We start from the raw sequence: 19,429 nt of genomic DNA, 5'->3' as shown, positions 1-19,429 counted from the left end.
ACCACCAATAACCGCTTTTGAAATAGTTACCTTTCAGTATTGTTTTTAAATTGCTATCATACGCCATCGCTCCAAACTATTCTGCACCGTCCACCGTGTAAAACATGTCCTCAATCGCACTTCTGCCTCATGCTGCCCGAGAATCATTGCGTTTCCTTTTTTGGGCTCGCGCCACAACGCATTTTTATCATCATCATCATCGTTTTTCTCGTGGCCCCGATGCGCTTTCATCGTGTGTAGTGAAAGAAGAAGTACAGCTCGTTTCTGCGCGACCTGTTTTCGCTTGGTGCTCCGTGAAAAAAAGGTGAGTCCTTCAGAATCGATTCGCGGCTACCAAAGAGAATCTCAAGCAGCAAAGAAAAACAGCAGAGGCGTCATTCAGATCAAGGCATGCACGGGCTTCGAGCTAAGATGCATTTCCGATTACGGGGTTAAAGCTCGTTGCTCTCGCGTGAAGCAAACGCCGTGCGTGCAAATCTGATTGAGGGCGCATAAACATTCGAAATGTGACTACAGCTTCAGCAGAACGTTGCTTATACGCTCCGCGTATATTTAACGCGCTCCGGTGTATGCATGAACTGCGTTGATTTCTCATATTTAACTAGCGCGCCTTCCAGAGACGGCACCCATTTCAAGTAAACTAGCCAAGTAACCAAGTAAATGAATCAAGTAGGCGCACCGTAACGCTCCGCTAATTTGGTTCCGTAGCAGGACGTGCGGAACGTTCTACATTGCGCTGCCGGCGTGAGCGCTGTATGCACGCATGCTACTGTTTCCGCTTGAGTTCTGCTGAATAGCTGTGTGTATATTGTGGGATACACTAGTTTGAGTAGAGCGGACCGTAAACGCTCCGCTAAATATGTCTATTTTGTGTCCCATCGATGTTCGACGCCTGAAATTTCACAGGACGCGCTCCTGTGAGGGAAATTTTCTGAGACGCCTGGTAGGATCCTTGGTGTTGTTCCTGCTGCGCAGCAGCAGTTGCGCGACGGGATACGCCGCGCCAGCTGCGCCTTGTTACAACACCGGCCGAGGAGCTTCATCGCAAAGCCAAACTTTTCTATCGCTTTCCTTGCTTCCGCCTTTAAGCGAAACTACTAAACTTTTGCGGTCATCGCATCATTTTAATGAATGCACGGTGGCCATGTCCGAAAATTTGAAGGTAAAGCATAGAACTAGAGTTTCAATAGCGACTTCAGCCTCATTGTCCGCTGTATTGACAGTTATAGCTGAATCTATACCGTTGGAGCCAAATAATGGAAGCAATAGGCTCGAATATTTCTACTCGCGCATCGGGCCTATTTTCAATCCATTTAGGCAATTATTGCAGTTTTTACAAAGGGACAGCAATACAATAATGTAACTTGTGTAAGAGTAAGGAGTTAAGAAAGCTTGTTCACTGCAAATTATATATCAATTGATATTTCCGGACACTACTTCGGGACTATAGACGTATCCTAAAAAAGTTTACCGTGAAAGCAGCATCAAATAAAGTGAAAGGTTATGCCTCGTGTCGCATGGCATCCTATCATTCCTTACAAAGCTAAGTGCAAAAAAAAAGTTTGCTGCTAGTCTAATGGCGAGCATTTGACAAAAGTATTCGACACGAAAAAAGCAATACGCAGGCCGTGTGAGACCGTGCTAGGCTTGCCTACGAATTGTATAATGCTGCTTCAAGAGAAAACGCTAGGCGATAACCTCTGCGCTATGCGTTACTTAAGGGCACGCAAGAGGACAAGGAACTCTACCACAATACAGAGCTAATAATTGACTGCTTTTATCACATGGTCAATAAATGTGCAGTTGCTTCAAAGGAGCGGTAAGTTGAGAGAGATTTAAAGCGGCAGATAACACGACGTGAGCGTCAACTCACGCACTTTTTTTTTCTTTTTTAGATTGTGGCTATCCTGGTCGATTTGAGGTAATAGTTTTGCAGAAATCCACAAGGTGGAGAGAACTAATAAATAAACGGAAAATGAGACATTCACCCAATGGTAGCAATTTCTACAAAAGAAACCCATAGGGATTCCTCGAAAGAAAAGCCTAGCAGTTGAAGAAAAATTCGTCCTGCAGTGCTGTACGCGAACCCGGGACCACCGCCTTTCCAGGGTAGCCGCTCTACCATCTGAGCCAACCAAGCGGCTAGCAGATGACAGGGCGAAGTCAAATTTATCAAGAACTCAAAGCAAAGATTTGATGGATTCGATTTCGCCCTCACACTTTTATTAGTCTTGTTGATGCACAGTACAAATACCTGTTTTTGTCATTGCCTGTTTGATCAGCATAGTTTATATGGCATTTATTTATCATACTGCCAGGCTTATCCATCAGCAGGTGCATTGAGTATTTAGCTGCCCCGTAGCCCCCGCTCCTCACCCCTCTACCTTAAGGCCCGAAGGTTGGTTAAAGAAACATCTTGCTGTGCAGAAGCTACAAGACGGTTTAACGAGGGCGTATTTGCCAAAGTGGGGAATGAGGCATCGTGTCACAGGCTTACAAGAAACGGATACGTGAGGTGGGGTGGAAACTTTTCACATGGCCTCGCAAGTACAGTGCACCTATGTGTTGCGAGCCAAACAGGCACAACGTTACAACATCAAAGTAAAAAAAAAATTATATATATACAGATGCCACGCACAGCGGCAATCGATGTAAGCAAATCTTTATGTGCTGTTCGCTTTGATTAACGATAACTAGCGGTGACATTGACCGCGAACTTTTAATTTCTTCAATGTTTAGTCCAACACGACATTGGCGAGTTGGCGTTAAACGTTACCTTGCGTGCACCACTGCTCTTTTTTTGTGTAGTAGAAAGAATACACAGGAGGAGATGTTTGCTTGAGGCGTTGTGGTGCGCCATACTTCATAGCCTCTGGGAGGGTTGAGCGTATTCGTTGTCTCACATGACACATAGCATCGTTGCTGAAGTATTAAATTTTAATTGAATTATGGGGCTGTACGTGCCAAAATCACAATCGCATTATGAGGCGTGCTGTAATGGCGGACCCCTGATTAATTTTGACACGAGGGTGTTTTGAAACGTGTCCCTAAGTGTAAGTGCACGGGGATATTTTACTTCGCCTCTGTAGAAATACGGCTGCCACGGTTCGGAACGATTCCGCGACCTCGAGCAATGTCATAGCCGCAAAGATACCGCGACGTGCACAGAAGTATTGATTTGACATGTGACTGCTTCCGTGGCGTCGCCTAGACGATACGGTGCCCTCTAATGGGGCTGTGCTTCTTCGCGCCTTTGTAACTGATCCGCTTGACACATTTGCAGGCTGTTTATTTTTCGAAATAGCATAAACGTACCGCACCGTGCCTTGTACTTAAATTTGTCCCCTTTGCCCGCAAGTTCTGTCACATCCATAGTAGCAGCGTCTTGTTCCTTCACCCGTCATCTTTTGCCTAGCACCCTCCCCCCCCCCCCGCCCCCCTCTGTGGTAACTGCGAGCGAAGAGTGGCAAGGCACTCGTTTCGCGTCTGCGTCGGTTCTGCCCACTCTCAGCCTCCTCTCGCCCTCCTCTCTATTCTATCTAGCTTTCGTCTATGCTTGCACGTTAGTAGAAAGGTAAGCGCTGCAATTTCTAAAATACTTTTGCGCAGAGTCAGGGATAATTGCAGCTGTTAAGACGCTGATGTGGAGATGCTCAGGGAGAGAGAGAGAGAGAGAAAAAACTTATATTGTCAAGTTTTAGCGGAGCTTTCTTTCCCAGCGGTGTGGGCTAGCGTGGCGTCTGCTTTGCCGCGACGCTATCAGCCCATTCCGCCAACCGTATCTGGTCTTGCGGGTTGGAAGTTTTCGTTTTTTTCTCCCACTCGTCATGTGAGGGAGCTCGCCGAAAGAGTTCCCTCGGGGTAGGGTTCTTTTGGCATCCCCACAAGATGTGATCTTGGTCCGCAAGGGGACAGTTACAATGTTTCCAGTTTGGTGGATATTCACCACCGGTCATTGCAGCTAGCCTTTTTGGACTAAGTACAGATCTAGTCTGTACTCTCCTGAGGTTAGTGGCCTATATTCTTGTCAGTGTCTCGTGCGGGGATGGATATATTCGCCTGGATTCGCGGTAATAAACGGTCATTTCGTTGTAGGTGTGGATACCTTCATGCCGTTCAACTCCGTCGGGCAAGCCCACCTCCCGGTTACTAGCTGCTCGGGCGGCTAGATGGGCGGCCTCATTGCCAGGGTTGCCCGCATGAGCGGGTACCCACACCAACTTCAATTGATTGAGGTTTTTGTTAATTATTCTGAATGCTCCAGGGGAAATGAAACCTGAGGTGTAGTTACGAATCGCTGTTTTCGAGTCGGATATAATAATCTTGGTGCCTGGAATGGAGGTGCCCATGGCGATGGCGGCCTCTTCCGCCTCCACAATGGAAGATGTGTTTACCGTCGCACAGCTGATGGTGTGCCCGTCGCCATTAGTGACGGCTATGGTGTGTCGACCATCACTGGTGCGAGCAGCATCCACGTATATGGCGGGTTGGTTTTTGTAGCATTGCCAGAGTGCCGCCGCCCTAGCTTTGCGTCTACCGCTGTTTTGAGTGCTCATGTTTTTCGGAAGCGGAGGGATAATGATCTTGGTCCGGATAGCGTTAGGTATTCGCTGTCGTTGCGGGATGTCTAAGGCTGGGCGATACCCTAAGGTGTCGAGGATCCGCTGTCCCGCATGTGTGTCGGATAATCGAACTGTTTGAGCCCATTTGTGGGCCTCTATGATTTCCTCAACGTTATTATGCACCCCTAGACTCAAGAGTGCCTCTGTATTAGTCCATTTTGGTAGCCCAAGAGCCTGTTTGAATAACGTTCGGATTAGACCGTTAATCCGTTCCAAATCCCTCTTCCTGAGATGCAGGTAAGGGCAGACATACGCCACTCGGCATAGAAAGAAAGCCTGGATTAGCCTGCAGGCATCTTTCTCCTTAACTCCGTGCCGTCGGTTGGAGACCCTCCTGAGAAGGTTCTGTAATTGCCCAGCTGTAGTTTGTAGTCATGCTATGGCTTCTTGGTTGTGCGTGTTTTGCTGGATCCACAATCCTAACACTCTGATTTTAGGAACGGGTGGGACCAGCTGTCCAGCTACCTGCACCTGAATGTGTGCCGGCAAATTAGCAGCCGCATTTGCGGGATTTTTTTTTCCGGACTATAAGCAATTCTGACTTTTGCGGCGAACAGCTCAGGCCATTGTTGCGAGCGTGTTTCTGCACTGCGTCAGCCGCTGCCTGCAGTGATTCTGAAATCTCTCCATCCGACCCAGTGCACGTCCAGATCGTTACGTCATCGGCGTAGATGGCGTGCCTGATATGAGGAATCTCTTTGAGCTGTCGGGATAAGCCACTTATGGTAGTATTAAAGAGGAAAGGAGAAAGTACTGCTCCCTGTGGTGTACCTCTAATGCCGAGCTCTATGGTTTTGCTTTCAATATTGCCTATGTTTAATATTGCCTATGTTCAATATTGCCTATCTTTACCGGCTGATGATGTCGTGCGTAGGCAGCTGAGAGCGGCGCGTACTTCGGCCTCGGTGATGTCTTCGTCTAATGTTGTGTTTTCGTCTCCTCTGTACTCTATATATGCACCCGGCTCCCGTTCGGTATTAAGATATTGCCCGATCAAGAGGTTTACGAATTCAGAGTCTGTTCCCGGGAAACTGTGTACGATTTTCTGAATCCTTTTATGAGCAGCACTTTTAGAGTGTTGTGGATCTAGCATGTGTTTAAGCAGGGTCCAGGGGTTCTTTTTGTTTAACTGGCCATTCATATTGTCGCATAATTGGTTCCATTGCATAGTGCTGAGCTCGCTAGAGTAGTCCTGAATCTCTTTCTCTAGGGCGGCGAGTTCGTGGCGCAGCGTGCGGTCGATCTTATTCTTTAGCCATCTCTGCTGAAGGTCTTTATGCTTTTGCCATAGACCTAGGAGTTTTGAGTCTGGCACGGGGCCTTCCTCTTCTATCGGTGCCATGGTTGCCATGGTTGTGGCATTGTCCACATTCTGGATAAGCTCATTCATCCACGCTCTGAGGTCAGCTATATCGGTGAGCTGTTTACGGTTTCTTACGTATCGGAATACATCCCATTTGGTATGTGGAATCAGCTTCATTTTCCTTTTATGCCCTTTTGAAGGGATAGTGATAACAACGATATAGTGATCGCTCCCAAGACTAGTTTCGGTGTTTTCCCAAAGAGCACCATTGGCATTTTTGACGAAGCATAAGTCGGGTGTGGTATTCCTGCTTACACTGTCGCCGATACGCGTGGGCCTATCTGGGTCAGTGATGAGTGTAAGTTCCAAGTCACTTGTCACTGAATATAGTGCATTGCCTTTCCTAGTGCAGGTTTGGTATCCCCAGACTGTGTGCGGAGCGTTAAAATCTCCTACAACAACCAGTTGTTCCTTCTCTGCGGCTTTACATGCTTTTTTCAGGAGGGCAATAACTCTGTTCCTTTTATCTTTCGGGGAGCTGTACAAGTTAAGGATGAATACACATCTGTGCTCCTTTTTCCTAGGCAGTAGCTGTACAAACGTGTAAGGAATTTTATCTTCCTCCAGATCAATTTGCATCGCCGTTAGGTTGCGTTGTATCGCAACTGCCGTAGAAGGTTTATTGTCGGCTTCAGTTAACTCATTGAACGTGGTATACCCAGTAATTTTGACTTGCGTGCCTGTTTCCTGTAGGGCTACAACATCTACCTTGGGATCAAAGCTAGCGAGTTGGAACTGCAGTGCTGCACGCTTTTGCTTAAAGGATCTGCAATTCCATTGTATAATCTTAATAGTTTCAGCCATCTTTTTTGGTGTACGGTTCTGCCCTTACCGGCAATACAGATGTCATTTTGAAGCCCTTAGTGTTGAGCACTTTGGTGGCTGTGGTGGCAAGTTGTTCGTGTTCCGGGCTTTGTGTAAGGCTCTGTGTACATTCAGCTCTATACACAGCACCTATCCTGGTAAGCTCGTGGGCTACCATCTGCTGAAATTCTGCGGTAGACTTTATGTGACTGGAGACTGTCTCAGCTAGCTGAGCAATTGCTACTTCTAACTTATCTACTCTGTCCATATGGTTTGAGGCTTCGGACTCCTTGGGTGTGTCCCGCACTGACGCTTTGCGTTTGTTTGACGGTTCTGCCTCCATCGATTCAAGTTCACCTTTCCGAACACAGGCCACTATTTCGCGTGCAGCCGGTGTCATAGAGGCGCCTCCAATTGGCTGCCTACTTTCTAGGGCCCTGATTTTGGCATTGGCTGCCTCTAGTTGTTGTCTCAGTGCTCTAATCTCTTCAGCGAGCTCCCTCACCTGGTTTGCACCCTGTTGAGGTCGTGCGAGCGTGGGGTTGGGCTCGGGATTGGCTGACCAGGCGACTTTCCGCGATACCGCCTGGTCACTTCGTTGTTTGGAGTTGGAGTGGCTGCGAGACTGGCTGTTGCTCCGGCTGCGCTGCCTGCTGCCACTTCTACTATTTGAAGCTTCGCGCTGCTCGGAACGCACGGAAGGGCGGCCGTGCCGCACGGCGTGTCGGTAGCTCGTTCTGCCCTCTGTGCCGGCGCCAGATGCGTTTTATGTGCCACTCGCCGGTGGCCCTGCTGTCATCGACGTGGTCGCGCTTCCTCTTTTTCTTTCCCCGGCTGGTTGTCTGCGCTGCGCAGGTGGATAGAAGCGATAGCGGCAGCTGGGAGCGCCGGTAGGGTGACCGCCGCGGCAGATGATGCAACGCGCTTTGCACGCTGCCACAGTTCCCCGTGGCGGCGTCTCATGTTCTTCGTCACCGCAATGGTGACATCATTGTCGTCTTGGGTTCGGACAGACATCGGAGCGATGGCCAATCCGGTGACAGTTAAAGCAGGCTTCAATCCGTTCGCGGAATGGATGCACGTTAAAGATTGAGGCCCAAAAGCCGACGTGCTTGGGTAATGTTTGTCCGGCAAATGTCACCACAATATGGCGAGAGGATCCTATCCTTCTTGCTCCAGCGATTTCCAAACCTGGATTTCTCGTGCATATTTCCTTGAATATGTCGGGGTGAGTCTCATCCGAGTAAGCGTAATAGATAACGCCTTTCACTGAATTTTCTGGGGCCTGTGCGTATGCCAAAACGGCACATTCCTGTTGCTCAATTTTAAGGCATTTGATGTTATAATAAGCTTCAGCTCTTACCCTGGATGGGGTGCTGATCAGCGCAGTGTTGCTGGTAGGGTGTACTCTGACTTGATCTTCTTGCACCGCTTCATCCAGGTTAGCTTGGGCCGCAGCACACACTGTACGCAGAATCTCGGCTGGGCCGTAAGACAGCAGGTTGATCGCGCACTGTGGGCGAATGATGATCTTGTAATCTTCGGCCGGGAGCTTCGGTAGGGGTCTCCTCTTCGGTAACGACGGCGGGCGAGCGCGATATCTCGGTGCGCTGCTTGGCGTTTCGTTCGGCGTCCCTTTGTTCCCTTCAGCGGCTGGCTGCGTCTCGGCGTCAGTCTTGCGTCGGGCATATCGCCGCTGCGTGTCGAGAGCGGTCCAACTGCCGTCATTCAGTTCTTCGTCGGTGATGTTTTCCCCATCCACGACGATTACCATGCTGCAGAATTTTCGGATCACTAGGGTAATGCAGTGGTGTCGGCGTGGAGTCCCGACCACGCCGGCGCCGATAGGCTTCTCGATGAGGAGAGCAAGAGGTGAACGCCGGCGAAAAACACTGGTAATAAGGCGAAATGTCCACCCACCGACCAAAACTTGGTATCAGCGTTGTCCTCTCGTCTTTAGGCTTCCGTTGGTAACAAAACCCACTCGGAAACTTTCAAAATTCTGTCCGAAAACATTTTAGAAAGCGGGAGTCGATGTTCGCAAGACTGTCCTACTCGGCTTCTTCTTCTTCCTCATGCTCAAGGAGCTTCAGAGGGCATTGTGTACATTGGACGCGGTGCAAATATCAAAACGAGTTTCTCGAGTCGCCTTTCCTCTCTGCCCAGCTTCCGTTAAGTACTCACATGTTCTGAACCATCCCCGACTTGGTGTGCCAGACAGCAGCAGAAACAGCAGTTGAAAAGTCGAAGGCAGAGGCAATAAAAGCTTAGCTCTAAGCTCTAAAAAAGAAAGTTACAATGACGTTTCGCTTCGTGAACGCGGTTGAGGCACATGCGTATGGGTGCCATACCGCACACGACGCTATCGGCCGTCGGTGCGCCTATACCTGGCGACAGCTTTCTGTCGCAGTGCAGTGAAAGCTGCGTGGGCGTAGTCTATACACGTTATGCTGCGCCAAGTAGTCCGAACCTTTCGCTACAGGTTGCGGTTTTCGGTTGCGCCAGCGCTTTCCGCAAATGGGCATTTTCGATGAGTGCTTTCATGCATGCATGTGGTAGATATGTATTAGCCGTGTTAAGGTGCTGTGAAGATTAATCATACGTATATCGCATCAGATGTATGGAAAGCTGATATATACATATTGTTTACGAATACTGCAAAATTGGTTGTTTCGCGAGCAATTATAAACATTAAGCAATCGCCGTTGTAGCTATGAAGGAGCTCAATTTCAGTTGAACCCTTATGAAAAATACGCTATCTCTGTAACTTCTGGAAAATGCCTCCGACTGTGCGCTTTGTCGCGTAATGTCGTAGCGCGGCATGCCGCGCTGCGACATGCCATGCGATCTGTTTCATTGCAAGGAGCAAAGCCAACATCATTATTTATGCGAACTTTCCTTCCAGATAATTGCAACATTCCAGAAATATTCGGAACTATTCCCACAACTGTTACGTCCGCCATCTAAATGCACATGTCCTGCACCCACCACGACTGCTTAGCAGCTATGCGCTGCCAAGCGCAAGTTTGCGGCTTCTATCACTGCTGCCAAGTTTCAATGTGGGCAAAGTGTAAAAGTGCCCGTACAGTAAGCTTTGCTGCAAGTCAAATAACGCATTTGGTGACGTATTTTTCACGCCCGCTAGGTTAAGCCTAGGGGAAGCTTTCAAACTTAACAGGAAAAACATAAAGTGGCACACATATAATATATTAGTGATAATATGTGTTTTGGAGCTATTATATCGAGCTTTATCGTGCGGTATTGTTCTCCAGTTATCGTTGGCTTTACACTATTTCGATGTCCCAGCAATTTCTACTTGTACATATAAGCAAATATATAAAACGCAACAGTACTGAGCTTATGGATGACGTGTGGCATTTCTGTCCGCAGGCAGCGATGAATCCACCGCAGCCTGGCAATATTCCTGCTCAGTGGGGTAACCCACCAGGTGCGGGCCCTTTGTCGCCAGGAGGCACCGCAGCTGCCCGCAAAACTTCTCCTGAGCCGGAAAAGCTGGACCTGATGGCCGACCCCGACATGTTGCCACCCGAGGTCGTCGAGATGGGAAAGCCAATAGAAGAGAGGAACCTCGTGTAAGCACTCAGTCTTGTATGACTATGGACTACTGTAGAGAAAGGGAGGAAATCTTCCTACTAAAATGCATATATATATAGATAGATAGATAGATAGATAGATAGAGAGAGAGAGAGAGAGAGAGAGAGAGAGAGAGATTACGTATGTGTGTGTACGTGTGTGTCTTCCTTTCTGCACATTTTTTGGAAACAGAACCTTATAACCATGAGAGCCACCGATCACGAGTGAGATGTGTAAAACTGATTCCGGAGCTATCAAGAGAAGGAACTAATATAATGCTATACGTTGCTTTATGTGGCTTTGCTCGCAATAGAAATGTTTGCTTTTTAGCAAATGCTCGGAAAGCTGTGCTTTGAAAAAAACACCACGAAGACGAAACATATAAGGAAAAAGAACGGATTAAAAGTGCTGAAGCCGAAATTATTGCAATATTTTGCCGCCACCAAACGGTACCTTTCAGCGCGGTTGTCATTGAAAATCGGTAATGTATGACGTCTTTTTTGGGACGTTGACATTTTGCGTGTTACAATGACACTGTCGCGTGCGATACTGTTAGCTTTTATACTATACTGTAGACTATGCACGCATAGATGTAACCTTGAAATTATGGTTTGGAGTGCCCATTCCCATAAGTCACAGCGCACGCACGTGTTAGCATGCAGCCCTATCTCTCGATAACACAGGATACTTCTAACTCAGGTTAATAAAGCGATCTGTATAGCAAGCGTAAGCTCTGTGCAAGATTGAGAAAGAAACAGAACAATGCTGATGCTAAATCCACTACGACCACACAAAAAAAGCGTTTGGTCAAAGAATGCTAGCGAAACAAAATATAACGAATTCCGTAGGCGCTAATGAATTGCCCGCAGGTAATGCTGTTAGTATGCCCTACACTATTTTATTCCCTGGCTGATGTGAGCAGGATTTACTAGGCCAATAAAAAATCCTGGGACAATATCTCTAACTGTACTAATGTTCCAAAAAGCATCCGCCTCGGTCAATAGAAAATGCCGCATTCACAATCCTTCTGCAGATACATTTTTGGCTCTTGTATGGCTGAACACGCCAGGAGCTGACCTGACTGCATGCTACATTTCCCTACACCACGATGTGTTTTGTTGGCGGCTTAGCTACTAAATAATTATGAAAGGGTTACGAGATTCTCGGCTTGCGCAAAGGTGTTTAAGACAATGCAAAGTCACAGACAATATAACCTTAGATAGCAAATGGGAAATTATTTATTATCTTGAATTGAAATTTACAAATAAGATTAAGGAAGACAGGGGACCACCAGGAGTCATCAAAATGAAAATTGGAGAAACAGACAAAGCGAATTGGGTGCACAGAATGAAAACAAAAATGGATGCAGTTTCACTCAACGAGAAAGCTGTCGGAAGCGCGGAGCAGTGATTCGCCTGTGTTTCCCTTGTGTTATTGTTGTGAGAACCTTGTGAGCAAGCGCCCGCTGTCGCTCGATCCGTGCCAACTGTTAAAAGTCCAAGGCGAGAAGTCCAAGACCGGCTCTTTTTTCGCGGACTCTATGTATGTATGTATGTATGTATGTATGTATGTATGTATGTATGTATGTATGTATGTATGTATGTATGTATGTATGTATGTATGTATGTATGTATGTATGTATGTATGTATGTATGTATGTATGTAGTATGTATGTATGTATGTATGTATGTGTGTGTATGTATGTATGTATGTATGTATGTATGTATGTATGTATGTATGTATGTATGTATGTATGTATGTATGTATGTATGTATGTATGTATGTATGTATGTATGTATGTATGTGTGTATGTATGTATGTATGTATGTATGTATGTATGTATGTTATGCGCGTCCCCTTTGGAACTGGGTGGTGGGTTGCACCACCAAGCTCGTGCTGTTACACTGCCTAATGTCTTACCTCAGTTAAAGAAGGAAAAAAAAGAACACTATGAACTCCCACACCCAAGTTTTCTGACCCTCTATTGCGAACTTTGCTTTTGTATGTCGCTGTTTTTTGTTGTTTCCCTACTTTTCTTCCATCAATCATCCAATCGCCTCTTAATAATCTATATTCCGGACGCGTTTATTTTCTCCTGCTCTCGCTGAACCCAAGGGCCTCAAAGACGACAGTGGTGCGTAATTAGACCGCTGGGCAGACGTCTTCGCATTCTAATAAAACATGCTCCATCGTTACCCTAGCTTTACAGTAGCAAGCACATTCTTCTTCCTTCTTATATCTCGCTTTATAGATGCGAGTTCTAAGGCATCCCGATCTCGCTTCGAAAAGTAATGAGCTTCCCTTTGAGTTATCATCAATTGTTTCTTTCCTGATTTCGTTTTTTCCTCCTGAGTAGTTACTCATGGTAGGTTTCTTTTCCATTGCCGCCATACATGAGATTCTTTCAGCCTCTCTGACTTTCCACTTGACGTTCTTCGTTGCTGTTTTGCCCAACCTACAAGCCGCATACTTGCTGGTAAGCTTCCTAGTTCTTTTCCTCTCCTGTGAATCAATGTTTTTCCTATACAGATACCTCAACACTCTCCCAGCCCATTTACTTTCTTCCATATTCCTCAGTCGTTCTTCGTACTCAATTTCACTGCGAGCTTCCCTCACTTCAAAACTAGTCCAGCCCATGCCACCCTGCAAGGCTTCATTTGTAGTCTTCCCGTGAGCGCGCAATGCGAGGCGACCCACTGACCTTTGGTTCCCATCGAGTGCTGATTGTACCCCTGATTTAAAGCAAACAACCGCATTTCCAAAAGTAAGTCATGGAACCATTACACCTTTCCACATACCTCGGAGGACCTCGTACCTATTGTATCCGCGTAGCGCTCTGCGCTTCATTATGGCTGCATTTCTCTCCCCTTCACTGTTTTTATTTAATCCTGTGTTTCAATATATCTAGGCCTTCGTTTATCCATATACCAAGGTATTTCCATTCTGTTACCCGAGGTATTTCCTGGCCCTGTATCGCCACTGTCGGTTCACTGTTTTCATTGAATACCATAACACCTGATTTTCTAACACTAAATTTCACACCTACATTGTTGCCTTCCAGTCCACAGATATCAGCCAGACGTTGCAAATGACTTGCCTTGTTAGCTAGCAACACAATCTGTTCCGCATAGAATAAACATGAAGGTGCTGCTCTACTACTGTACCCGCCTGTTTGTATGAGAGATTAAACCGTATATTTCTTCCTTCTAGCGCCATCTCCATCCTTACCATGTAGACCATAAACAGGAGTGGGGATAAAGGGCACCCCTGTCTCAGTCCCTTGTTGATATGAGCTTTCTCCTCGCTCCTCATCCCTTCCCATTCAACGCAAACAGTATTTTCTAGGTAAAGCTATCTCAAAAGCTGTAGACAATCGTCGCCTAAGCCTTCCCCTTCAAGAATATCCCGCAGAATCTTGTGGTCTACGTTGTCATAGGCTCCTGTAAAGTCTAAAAAGGCCACGTATAACGGTCTGCTTTGTACTTTTGATATTTCAATACACTTAGTAAGAAGAAGTACGTTATCATCTAAGGGCCTACCTATTCTGAAGCCATTCTGAAGTTCTCCCAAGATGCCATTATTCTCTGCCCATGCTTGAAGCTTTAATTTCATTGCCTGCATTGCTAGCCTGTATATTACTAATGTAATGGTCAATGGCCTATACGAGTTTAATCTGTCTTTCACCCCCGTACCTTTATAAATTAAATTCGTTCAATGATGGATGGATGGATGTTATGAGCATCCCCTTTGGAATGGGGCGGGGGATTGCGCCGTCAAGCTCTTTTTATTATACTACCTTATGTCCTACCTGTGTTAAACAGGAAAAAAACAACTATGAACTCCCACAAACAAATTTTCTGATCCCCTATCGCGAACTGTGCTTTTGCACGTCTGCGTTTCAAGGAGGCCAGTGATGTTTAAATCGACCGCTGGATAGACGTCTTCACATTCTAATAAAACATTCTCCATAGTTTCCCTAGCTTTACTGCGGCAAGCACATGCTTCTTCTTCCTTCTTATATTTCGCTTTATGATGCCCAAGAGAGTGTGGTGCCCTGTCTTGAGTATACTTAAGAGAGGGCGTCCCACCTGAGAAGACGCCACACCCAGGCTGATACCGAAACTATAGTTTCGGTATCAGCCTGGGTGCGTGACGCCCAACGACATTGGACGGATAACATCCATGGCCCGTAAAGTGATTCGCACTCACAAAGACCATGGACGTTTACGAGAGTGGGAAGAAAGCTCGAGCTAGTTGCCTAAGGACAAAGACATACCGAAGCAAATATGCGAATAAGAGGCATGTGTTGGCTGCACCAAAAAATAAAAATTGAGAAGCCATTTTACTCTGTGAAGGTGGATGACGAGCAAAGCTTAAGCACATCACACAGGTTTAGGCAAGCACAAATGTATTTTCATAATTTGTTGATGGCAGTGACGATGGCTTTGTGATTGCTGTAACATACACTGATTGGTTTGGTTACAGCTTTAGACAGAATCCTGACCAGAGTTTAATCTATACAAAACCGTTGTTGAGTAATTGCGTGACTTGGATTGGTGCGTCACTTCAAATCAAACTTATTTGCACGACCCGACTGCACCATATTTTTGCCTGATTTTGATATGTCCATATTGAAGTCTCCAACGATGATATCAGGGGCACTGTCATCAAGGCTAACCCATGTGAAGTGTGTGGCCATGAGCTTCTCGATATCACACTAGGGTGTGCCTGGAGATATTTGCACAGTAGATATCACGATTCCGTCTTTCGCTTGTACGGCACAGACATCTGCCGCCACAGCCGCTGGCATTGTCTTACGAGTCAAGAGGACAATTGTACATACGTGTTGTAGTCATGAACATTAGGGGCTTGAGCCATTACATTTTTCGCTTGCTTCTGGGCGTATAAGCCATTCATGTTTAAAGTTTTCGACACGCTTTTCTCTATGTTGTATGCAGGATTATAAAAAAATGTAAGCATTGTTCGCTTCAGTTTGTTGAGTGCTTGTGGCCTCTGCTTTACGGGGCTATGAGGCATTGTATATTTTGCTTCCTACGGGGTTGTGAGTGCTTACGACGGTATGAGTCATTGATGATGGTAATTTTTGTTGACGCACACGGTAAATACACGGAACTCTAGCCATATACAGCTTCGCCGTGAAATCCGGAGGCGACTCAGCACATACTAATGGAATACGAACAGATTCACCCATTGAGACCCGTCGGTAACATCCCAGAAGCACTTGCATTTAAAGTGGGTAAGTATCAGCATCATTAGTGGACATAAGCAAGAAATGCTTAGAGTAAATATACAAAAAAGGGAGGAGATTCACACGAACGGACCCACTACAGCATAGGTAGAGGTACAAGGTAGATAGAGAAGTTTATAGGAAGGGAAAAAGTATTAAGGAGGTGTATACAAAAATGCTACAATGAAAAACCTGCATAGAATATCTGAAACAAAATAAAAAAGCTAGGTGATTTTTGATCACCGCCCCGTTTCAATGGGATAGCAGTAAATCAAGTTGCCGTCCTGTTTTGATTCGTCCAGATTTAGCACCAGCTGCGCGCTGGACCAACAGTGCACGTGGATAAGCGTGAACGTGTAACCACAGTTTGGTAGCTGACTTATTTGCTACTGTAGCTGTGAATTACATGCATTTTGTAGCAAACGAGTTTGACCTAGAGCACCGCTTGTGAAAGAACATGGTAATATATTATGACTATAGTGCTCGTGTGTATGATTATGCCGAATGATTTGTAATATGTGTATCATTTTACGTTCAATATCTGACGTAAGAAGTCATAAGAACTCCTCTCCCACGTTCCGCGTTCTTCGGTTTAGATCTGTCGCGCCTGCATGCGAGCATGCGCGTGTGTGTGCGTACGTGGTTACGTGTGTGTGTGTGTGTAACAGTACAGTCGCAGTTCTAATGGTGCTGACCATCATTTCACATGTTATTCACATACATGCTTCGCATATTTCACACGTTTTTCTACCCGATCTAGTGTGTTTTGGTCACAAGGGCAGGTAATGAGAAAATTTGCTCGATATTTTACTTTGCTGCGTCCTATGCATCAGTCGAAGTACAATAAAAGCAGTTGTGCTATTATTCAAAGCACCGTCACTGATAGCAAAGTTGTCGCTTTGAAATTTAATCTGACCTCTGAATCAGTGAGAATAAAAACTCAAAGCGAAGTTTTTTTGCCCGGCCATCTATGCAGGGAGCATGCGCTGGAGTACAACCCTCATCGCAAGACCCTCGAGGTGTTCCTGATGCTCGGCATGCTCACCAGTTTCCTCGGTGTCGTCGTCTACGCGGCTCTCTCGTACGCCCTGGTGGAGACATTCTGTGAGCAGAGGACGGCATGTCATACAACCTGTAGATTTCACACTTGAGAAGTGCGTGACACCTTTAACGTGCCGCTCCTATCCGCGATGCGCATAACAGTGGCGGTAGTCTAAAAGGAAAATACTCGCAAATAACACAGTGACCTTAATTTCTCGAAAGTTCCCCGAAGAACATATTCTAGTGCCCATTTTACTATAACAGTGAACCTAAGAAATGTTGCTTTTGTTCTAAAAAAAATCTTGTTCCGAGCACATCGGCACACTCCGAACGGCTTTTCGGCTATCTCTCTGAGTAAATATGCCACATGCGGCTCTGACACCTGTAGTAACCGAAGATGCACCGCATATGCGGCAGTGGCAGCGAATGTACGATAATTTGCTACGCTTAGCGACGATGGCAATCGCCGAATTTAACGTTCCATGAGGTGCACGTTAAAGAACTCCAGGTGGTCCCAATTATTCCCGAGTACCTTACTACGGCGTATCTCATAATCAGATCGTGGTTTTGGCACGCAAAACCCCGTAATTTAATCTTTTTTTTTTCTTGGCGTGCCGCGAACATTTGGTCTGCAATTGGCGAAAGTTATCTAGGATTGCAAGCGTTTTATTTTATATGCACAGAAGCTGGTTTATGTGAATGAATGCTCTGCTAAACACTGAAATATTTCAGAAGGGGTTTACCTGTAACTTATTTATTGTCCCGTATTGCTTTTCACATATATCAATGAGTTGCGCTTTTCCCATTCACATTGAAATATCTTTTGTACGTACAGAAGATATTATCATCTGCGTACGCAGACGATAATCATTGATTGTCCTGTTTCACCAATATATAGTTTCTTACAGAAGGAACATTCAAGCATATAAATCACATCTGAACTTGTACAAGTGAAACTAGATTTGACTTTGTGTGTATAACTATTTGCGGTGCCCTTAATTTTAATGTCACTTTGAAGGTGCCTGCAGGTTTTGCACCTGGGGTGCCAACATGCTTTTATTACGAGGGAATGCTGTTGGCTGACTGTTGCGTGCACTAACATGTCTTTAAAGTTCATGTTTCGGCGATAGGTAACCCTAGGTACATCCCGGAACGCTTTTCTCAGACGCTCGTTACTTGATAATATTGGGTGGTATTTTCGTAGGATGTTGTTTATGTTTGGGAGTGCATTAGAATATTTTGTTATAAAGGCCGGCGATATGTCAGATTCTAGTGTGGGCTGTTTCTTCGCCAGTTCCGACTGTCTCTCCAATCTTGTCGCGGCATCATAAGCTCTATCGAGAGCAACTTGGGAATAGTTCCTTTCTGCTAGCGTTGTTTTGAGGCCGTTTAGGAGGTGGGTATAATCGCAGCCTTTGCTGCAGATTCTTTTTATTCGTTTCGCTTGTCCGACAAAAATTCCTTGCTTGCAGTGTCGCGGGTGATGACTGTTGTAGTCTAAATATTGCTGGCTATCCATGGGCTTCCGGCAAAGCGTCGTTCGCAGCTTTCCGCTTTCTATGTCGACCGTCGTGTCGAGGAAGTTGATCTGGCTAGGAGAGTGGCGAGCTGTAAATTTAATGCTCGGGTGAAAGCGATTGAAATGGCTAATTAAGTGGGTTAACGCACTTGTTCCGTGTTCCCATATTATAGATATGTCGTCAATGTAACGAAGATATGTGTAGGGTTTTGAAGGGTAGGATTTCAACAGGTCTGCTTCTAGCGTTCACATGAAAATGTTCGCATACGTGGGAGCGAATGGTGTACCCATGCTTGTGCCGAAAGTTTGCAGGTAGTGAATAAAATCGAATTCGAAATAGTTGAGCGCGAGAACTAACCTAAGCAGCGACAGGTAAACTTCAGGATCGTGCGCTTGGTGATTGATTGCGAGGGACTTCGCAACGGCTTCAATTCCTTCACTCATGGGTATGTTGGTGTAAAGAGCAGAAAATCCAAACCGACTAGAATAGCGTGGTCGGAAAGGATTCGGTTGGCGTCGATGCCGTCGATAATTCGAAGGAAGTTCCATTTAGGTCTTGTCGTTCGCCTGTTGCCATTAATTAGCAGCGACCATTTCACGCACCTGCAAGATGAGCCCAATTCTTTGGGGTTAGTTGGCCGGCAATAAGAAATGGTTTCCTTATAAGGGGCTAACAGAAAAGCGCTGTGGAACTATTTCAATATTAGAGAGAAATATACAATGTTAAGAGAATATTGTATTAGTTCGCAGGAGCATTATCAGTTGCAGCCTAATATTAGAAGTGTGCCAATGGAAAAAATTGGAGGACGCTTAAGCTTCGCCTTCAAGAGTGGAACGCGACAGCGTTCCCGTCGACCCTCCAAGGGGTGTAAGACAATGGGCTACGGCGCAGCGACTACGCGCCCCGCATCGCACGCGGTGAGCGTCGAGAAACGCAGCGTTCGGCGCGGCAACGAAATGTGCGCGTGAGCAAGCGACGCACGCCTGAGCCTTAGAAACAGCTCGTCTCTAAGGCAACACCGCATTCACTAGAGGCGCTTTTGTACCGCTTTGAAGCATCGAACTCGTGGCTCAGTGGTAGCATCTCCGTATCACACTCCGGAGACCCTGGTTAGATTGCCACCCTGCCCATCTTGCAAGTTGTTTTTTATTCATGAAGTGCCTGCTGGGATTTATCGCTCACGGCCAACGCCGCCAACGCCGACACCGACGACACCGGCTTTTCTGCGACACGGGCT

At 46.2% G+C, this 19,429-nt stretch overlaps 1 protein-coding gene across 1 annotated transcript in view; it reads left to right on the top strand.

The window, feature by feature from the left end:
- Positions 1–227: 227 nt before the first annotated feature.
- LOC135901468 (membrane metallo-endopeptidase-like 1) overlaps positions 228–19,429 on the top strand; it is a 172,948-nt gene continuing 153,746 nt past the window's right edge. The window contains exons 1-3 of the mRNA XM_065431278.1: positions 228–304; positions 10,180–10,382; positions 16,608–16,735. Coding sequence (XP_065287350.1) covers positions 10,186–10,382; positions 16,608–16,735 — 325 coding nt within the window. The 5' untranslated portion in view covers positions 228–304; positions 10,180–10,185. The remainder of the gene's footprint in view (positions 305–10,179; positions 10,383–16,607; positions 16,736–19,429) is intronic.

This window comes from Dermacentor albipictus, chromosome 1 (genome assembly GCF_038994185.2).
Source record: "Dermacentor albipictus isolate Rhodes 1998 colony chromosome 1, USDA_Dalb.pri_finalv2, whole genome shotgun sequence".
Taxonomy (NCBI): domain Eukaryota; kingdom Metazoa; phylum Arthropoda; class Arachnida; order Ixodida; family Ixodidae; genus Dermacentor; species Dermacentor albipictus.
The sequence above is the reverse complement of the archived record's forward strand: the minus strand, read 5'-3'. Positions and strand labels throughout refer to the sequence as shown.